Source organism: Patagioenas fasciata, chromosome 7 (genome assembly GCF_037038585.1).
Source record: "Patagioenas fasciata isolate bPatFas1 chromosome 7, bPatFas1.hap1, whole genome shotgun sequence".
NCBI lineage: Eukaryota > Metazoa > Chordata > Aves > Columbiformes > Columbidae > Patagioenas > Patagioenas fasciata.
The window spans coordinates 33,663,560-33,670,725 of NC_092526.1; the positions used below are offsets into that span (position 1 = coordinate 33,663,560).

The 7,166-nt window shown below is 48.7% G+C and overlaps 1 protein-coding gene across 1 annotated transcript; it reads left to right on the forward strand.

The window, feature by feature from the left end:
• Positions 1-3,274: 3,274 nt before the first annotated feature.
• LOC136103452 (interferon lambda-3-like) lies at positions 3,275-4,500 on the forward strand. The gene is made up of 5 exons (XM_065841568.1): positions 3,275-3,436; positions 3,705-3,782; positions 3,958-4,101; positions 4,212-4,292; positions 4,405-4,500. Exons 1-5 carry the CDS (start codon positions 3,275-3,277, stop codon positions 4,498-4,500), a joined length of 561 nt encoding a protein of 186 aa, XP_065697640.1.
• Positions 4,501-7,166: the final 2,666 nt, after the last annotated feature.

Here is a 7,166-nt window from a genome sequence, read left to right on the forward strand (position 1 = left end):
AGCCACCTGATGTGCCCTGGCCCAGCACCATGGGGAAGGCCTCCTGCATATCACCGGGGGTTTTGTTTTTACAGCTGGCTTTTTTGGGGCGCTTTTCCTTTTTTTGTTTCTTTTTTAAGACCATCAACTTAAGCATGAGACTGTTCCTTCCGATTGACCAGACCAGCTCCAAAAGAGGTCGGGAAGGAGCGATCTGGGCTCATCCTTGCTACCTCACTCCAGCAGCATGGCTTGTGGCCAAGATTTTCCGCATTCATGACATACAGTGGCTGATGAGTCATTAGATGATTACCTCATCCTGTGCCAACCCTGCCCGCAGCCTTGCCTGTTTTCGCTTTTCTTCTCGCAGCTGGGACCTTCCACACCACGGGGTTTCTTGCTCTGGGCAAGCTTGAGTGGCTACATGGATCGGAAGAGAGGGCTTCACCACCATCATCGACACCGTGCTCCCAGCATGGCACCATTTGCAGTTGGTGCTGGAATCTGCTGAAGCAATGGCTGTGGTGGGTCCTCAGAACTGTGCAGACCCCACTGGGCATGCCAGGGCGTGCCCAGCCTGTGCTGGGTTTGGGGGACCCTTCGCTGTCATGGTAGCAGCCAGTACTAGTGTGGTTTGAAGGAGCTGTGCCGAATACAACAAGGCTTTGCTGGCCAGGCTGAGGACCATGGGAAGGTGAAGCGTGGCATCACCATGTGAGAGGTTGCTGGCTTATGTCCAGGATGACAAGACCATGTTCCACCAGGGAAAAGCCCTTGCTGCTGCTCAGCCAGACACCAATGGGCTCAGCTATTGCTTCACTACCAGCTTTCACTTTTCCTTTGGTGCCTCCGGATCTCCTTTCATCTGCAAAGTAACAAGGTTTTGCTTTACTTTTTCAACCAGAAATGACAGCTAGGAGATGAAAGCCACAGCAAGAGGAAAGTGGAGCCAAAGGAGTTGGGTCCCACAGGGATGTGACACTGCTCTGGGACCTGAGGGGTGACCCCAGAGTGTCTTCAGTGTCACCCTTGGCCAGGGCCTATGGTATGGGGCAGCAGTTCATCCTGGGTCTGCATGATGAAAGTTCGTCATACGGAATATCAGGGGGATCCAGCCCTGCTCTGCGTCTGTGGGGCTGCAAATGAAGCTGTCCAAGCACAGTAGGTGCTGGACATCAGAGTCTGGGTGATCTAATCTGCTGGGGATCCTGCTCCAGCGGCGGCCTCTGGAGATCCCAGCCTGGCTCGTACCTCTGTCTGGAGCAGGAAACATCTCACAGTCTTCTCCTATGAGCTGGTTGGGCTCCACCACGTGGGACCTTGAGCCACCATTGCCATTCAGCTGCTGCACTGCAACCTCTAGGCAGTGCCTGGACCTCCACTCCCTCCCCTCTCTCACTGGGGTCCAGATTCATATGTACAACTGTCAGGCTTTTTTGCTAAAGTGCTGTCTATTCTGGCTGAGCTGTGCCTTGCTTGGGTGACATATGTGAAGTTACTTATGGTGGTCTGGGGTTTTATTTTGTAGTTGTATTGAATATGAACAAGTTGCATTGAATAAAAAAATATTTCTCTAAATCTGTGCATTTCTTTAACAGGAGAGAAAGGAACAACAGTGCTGTTGTCTTGTTCACTGAGAGGGCAGATGAAGGGCCTGAGCCCTGGCTGGGGTTCGGGCTTTTAATTATTGAACTTGTGGTGAGGGAGGCTGGTCTGGCAGTGACATCTGTGACTTGCCATGAAGGGGAACCCTGTGCCTACTGTGCTATTGGGCTTCAGCACCACATTTTGCTGTTCTGGCTCTTCTCCAAGTGTATCTATCTCCCTCTGGTTTGGTCAAAGCTGAGATAGCTACTGCCCAACCCACACTGCTTCCTGCCCGCTGTCTCTGCTCTTTGTCTGCACTGTGGCCTTCCAGGAAAGATCTGATCTCTCAGAGATGCTGCTGGGGCAGGGGAATGGCTCAAGAAAGGCTGGGCAGATCCTGCAGGCTGACAACCAGTCGTGCTTAACCTCTTCACTAACGATCTGGATGATGAACCAAAGTGTACCAGCAGTGTACCAAGTTCACTGGTAACACTGGAGTGGGTGACACGCCAGAGGATCCTGCTGCCATCCAGAGGGCCCTCAGTAAGCTGAGGCCATCCTAGAAGTGCTGGGTCCAGCTCTGGGCTCCCCAGTGCAAGAGAGACATGGACATACTGGAGAGAGACCAGCAAAGGGCTATGAAGAGAATGAAATGACTGAAGCATCTCTCCTACGAGGAAAGGTAGAGGGAGGTGGGGCTGTTCAGCCTGGAGGGGGCTCAGAGGCTCTTGGTGGTGCCTCCTGACAGGACAGCAGGCAGTATTTGCATTTCCAGGCTAAACAGGGAGGAAATCCTAGCCAGTTCCAGTGGCTGGTCAGGGTGGCAACCCTATTTGCTTCTGACAGCTTTCGTGCACAACTGGAAAATGCCAGGTGGAAGTGCTTCTGCTTTCAACCGTTTTCCTGCTTTTGTAGAGAGTCTGGTGTCTAAGGATAGTACATCATGCCCACAGTCTGCACTGACAGTGTCTGTGCCAGCTGCTGCCTTCACCCCCTCCCTGCCATGGCTGGAGCACTGTGCTTGCTGTGTGGAAACTGAGGCACGAACTACTGCCACTCAGGAGGCACCAAAACCCTCCTGGCCACCTCAAGCCCGTGGTCCCCACGGGGCTGTGTGCCTGTCAATTTCCTGCAGCTTCCGATGTGGTGCAGGGCTGAGTTATGCCCGGATTTCCCCACACTCGCCAGCACCTCTGCGCCACTCGACGTGGCAGCAGCGTGTGCCCCCATCGGAGGGGCTCATGCCAAAGGCAGCGCCAGCACTCCCTGGTATCTCCGGGGTGCTGAGTGCACTCGCTCTGTCGAGGCGGGCGGCAGAGCAGGCAGCAGGAGGCAGGCACTGCTCATACCTGCCGCACCTGTGGCAGCGGGATTCCCTCCGCTGCTGCTTTCACTTTCCTGTTTCCAGAGCCATCAAGCCACGGATTTTCCTGCCAACCTGAAAGCAGAATCATGCTGGGCAGGCAGCATAAAAAGCTGGGGAGATGGGGCAGCCAGGCAGCCACAGCAAACGAGATAAAGCAGATCACTGGAACAAGCCACCAGCCTAGCAGCCCCTCTGCCAAGACAGCCACCCGCAGCAACACCGTCAGGCGTCTCTCCATCAGCAGTTCAGCCCAGAGTACTCTGGTTTATCCTCTCCAGATTCTTGCACTGCAGCCCGTTCATCCCATCGTAACCCACTCACCGTCAGACTCTCATTGGCAAAATGTTGTGCCTCAGCTTCACCTCACTTCTTGTGCTGGTGCTGGGGGTCAGCCTTGGGGCTGCCTTCCCCCAGGGCACCCTGAAGAAGAGCTGCAGCTTGTCCAAGTACAAATTCATCATGCGCCATGAGATGAAGGCTGCACGGAAGATGACGGAGCATTTTGTGAGTACCACCGGCAACAGGGGACTGTGGGCTGGTGGGGGCCAGTGAAGAGAAGATGCTGAGTTTGAGACCCTGGGTGACAAGGTGGATGTTTTCCAGGACAGTTGGGGGATGAGGAGGATGTTTTCCAAGGGAGTTTGGGGACAAGAAGGATGCTGGGCCAAATTTTGTCCTGGTTTCAAACCCTTCAAGGTTGACGGGGGTTGCACAACATCATCAAAAATCAAGATGACAGTTTTTCAATCTCTCCTTCGGTTTATGCTGATAGGAAAACATCAAGCTGCTGTCGGACCGCAAATGCAACACTCGGCTCTTCCATCGGAAATGGAAAATAGCGGATCTGTCGGTAAGAGCATGGCAACACTGTGAAAAGGGGGTACACCCCCTGCTCCAGCTGGGACCTCCTGTGAGCCGGTTCCACCTCCATCCACACCCCTGGGCAGGTCTTTGAGACCCCTGCCCTCCAGCCCCCAGCCAGCCCTGTCACTTTAGGTCTTTAACCAGGATGCTCTTGCCTGCAGGTGCCTGACAGAGTGATCCTGGTGGAAGCTGAGCTGAACCTCACCATTGCCATGCTGGAGCTCCCCACCGTACCCAGCTTCGATGAGACACGCCAGCGGCCCCTGGCCTTCCTCATCCAAGTCCGGGAGGATCTGCGAGGCTGCGTGAGTGTCCCTACCAAAACCTGCCAGCCCTGTGCCAGCTCGGTGGTCCCGTTGCAGGCAGCAGTGCCACGGGGCATCGCCAGTCCTTACGCAGCCATTTTCCTTTGCAGATGGCCATGGAGGCCACTTCTCATCAGCCCTCGGGGAGACTGAGGCACTGGCTGCAGAATCTGCAGACAGCCAAGAACACAGTAAGTCAGGCCAGCAGGGTGAGGGGGCTTCGGGGTGTTTGTGACCTCATGGCTACGTGGGGCCTCCTGCACCCCGTTTCTGGTGATAACCTGCCCCTTCTCCTCACCGCAGGAGACCACTGGCTGCCTGGAGGCTGCTGCCATCCTCAACATCTTCCAAGTGCTGGAGGACCTGCGGTGCACGGCCCGCCGGGAGCAATGCACTTAGCCCCATCAGCACTGCAGCTGCCACGGTGCTCAACGGCCCCAAAGGATGCCCCGAGGACCTGGAAAAATTATTTTCATAGCATCACTGGACTGTATTTTCTATTTAAGCATTTTTCTTAGTTATGTGAGCTCAGGGAGCATTTTTTTTTTCACAGTCTTTTAAATTATTGTCTATTTATAAATGGTTCAGGAAGAGATAAAGAAATGCTGTTCCTGAAAGATACTGATCATCAGGTATTAATGTATTTATTGGATGTACTTGTTTTGCTGGTTTTCAAAATATTTACTGTTTTTAAGGAAATATATTTTTGTACCTTCTATTTATTACAGACTATATTATGTATATTTGTCTATATAAATTATTTTTTTACATGCTATTTAATGTGAAAAATAAAATAGATACCTTAACTGGATAAGTTGTCATCATGTGTTTTTACTACGCTTTGCTATAATATCATCATTCAGAAAAGTGATTTACTGGCAGAGAAGGTAGCAAAGTAGGACTCTGCAGTAAGGAGTGGTGTCAGAGTGGATGAATTGTGGTCTCCCAAGGGCTGGAGAGGACTGGGCAGAATTTCTCTCAGAAATTCAGTGGAAATGAAAAACATTGTGAAGAGGTAGAGTTGTTTATGGAGCCTTATTTCTAATTGGTCTTGTGCAGTTGATTTTCCAGACTTAAAATGTTGAATATGAGTGCCTTTTTATTCAAAGACAGCCCTTCCTAGTTTAAAAATCTTCTCACCTGTCTGAGAGGAGAAAAAGGCAATTTTCCAAAATAAGAATGTCTGCGTAGACTCAACCCTAATCTTGGGGAATTTTTGGCCCTATAGCACCGGCCGTTTATAATAGCAATGTGATAATTTTAATCTCCATGTATGAATGTCAAAGCTATTTCTCCTATTCAACTGAGTTCAATTTTTACAGAAAGCGTTTGGGTCCCAACTTGGGCATAAAAGGACCTCCACAGTGCTCTCACTGCAGCTGCCTAGATTGATCGTGTTGTGTTGAATGCAGGGCTTTCTCAGCTTAGTCTGACAAGTTTCAAAGCTTGTTTCCTCTGTAAGAGAACGTATTTCAGAAAGGTACTTCAGATTAAATTCTTCTTTTTAAAATATAAACTTACTCTGTAGTTATAACGTATATAATTACGTCAAGTTTAGGAAAGTAGTTTAGCTAAACATTTGCCGACATCCTTCACTATTTTGAAGGATTGTGGTTACTCATTCCTTGCCTATTGGAACAAAAGGATCAATATCTTCACTGTTGTATTGAGCTTTTTTCTAGCTACATTATCTCTCCAGAATAGAATTTTCATCTGTGTTTGTCTTTAGCTGCTGCACGTATCTAATTTGGTTCTGCTTTTTTCCTTTGAAAAATGTTAAGAGCAAACCTGTATGGCCTGTATCATTCTGCATGAAACACAGCAAACTCCTGTACCTTTCAGTACTCCTCACGGGTAAGTTGCTTTGCCTGATTAACTGATGAATGGATTAACTGTAGTCTTTCAAAATAGCAAATGCTTGGCAGTGTGTTAGTTTCTGAATTTAAGTCCCTTCCAAGTACTGTATTTTGCAATGAGAATCCTGTAATTCCAGCTAACCTTCTTCACTTGCTTTCCTCAGTTTCTGAGAATTTTGACTTGCACTCTGAGCTTTGAAGTTTTATTCCTGCTGATGCATGGTGTTCCAGAATCAGTCAAAAACCCTGGCACAGGACAGTTTCATTTATTTTCTGACTTCCAGTTGATTAGCATTATCAAATACAATGTCTGCACAGCTTATTAGATGTATTTAACTGTCTTGGGAGAAGCCTCTTAATGGAGGAGTTTTACCAGAAAGCCTGGACTTATACAGAGGATGTCAGTGTGACTCAGTATGTTTCTTTCCGATGAAAGAAAAGATAAGCCCGTCTTTATTTTCTCACACTTTGTCTTATCAGCTTTTTCTCTGGGCCTTTACTCCTGTTCTTTAGTGACTTAAAGACACCTACGATCAATTTCCATGCTCATTTCTGTTTGTGTGTGAACCAATACAAGGATGTTATGAAAACATACCCGGCAGTTCTGGTTGATTTCAGTTACACGGACACTGTCAGCTCCTCTCCCAAATTCTCATCTACCATCAAAACAAAGTTCATATTCCTTGGAGATCTACAGCATTATTTGCAAACAGAGTAACTGATGACAATCAATGGTATTGTTTTCTGCAACTATAGGGAAATATTTTCATATTTATTTTTGGTGGCTGCTGACCAGACTGTATTTGTCCTGTTTGTTCAGGGTTTGGATGCGGCTGAGGCACGAAGGTCTCTCCAGAACTGAAGTGTTGAAGGTAAGGACAGTTCAGGCTTTACCTTTGTAAAATAGAATTTACTCATTACCTGGCCTGGAAGAAGAAATCAGCATAAATTTATTCAGGTTTTGATTTTTAATCGATTTCATGTGTTTCTTCACTGTTTTATTAGCATTACACTACTGCATGAAAGGAAGTCACTTTTCTTCCCTTCTGTAGGCGTAGACAACATTTATTTCAACCAATTTTGACAGCTACAGCGAATCCCAACCCTGTGAGGCAGGGGAAGGCTGTACGGTCATTAGGGATGGAGTGGGGTCAGTAGTAGGTGCTGTCCCTGTGGCAGCTGATGAAGGCACAGCAATGACTGTGGTTT

Bases quoted from the DNA above. Each gene is read 5' to 3' on its own strand.
- LOC136103452 (XM_065841568.1), top strand. From the start codon at position 3,275: ATGTTGTGCCTCAGCTTCACCTCACTTCTTGTGCTGGTGCTGGGGGTC. The intron at 4,102-4,211 runs GTGAGTGTCCCT...TTTCCTTTGCAG, and splicing joins GGGAGGATCTGCGAGGCTGC to ATGGCCATGGAGGCCACTTC. The intron at 4,293-4,404 runs GTAAGTCAGGCC...TCCTCACCGCAG, and splicing joins TGCAGACAGCCAAGAACACA to GAGACCACTGGCTGCCTGGA.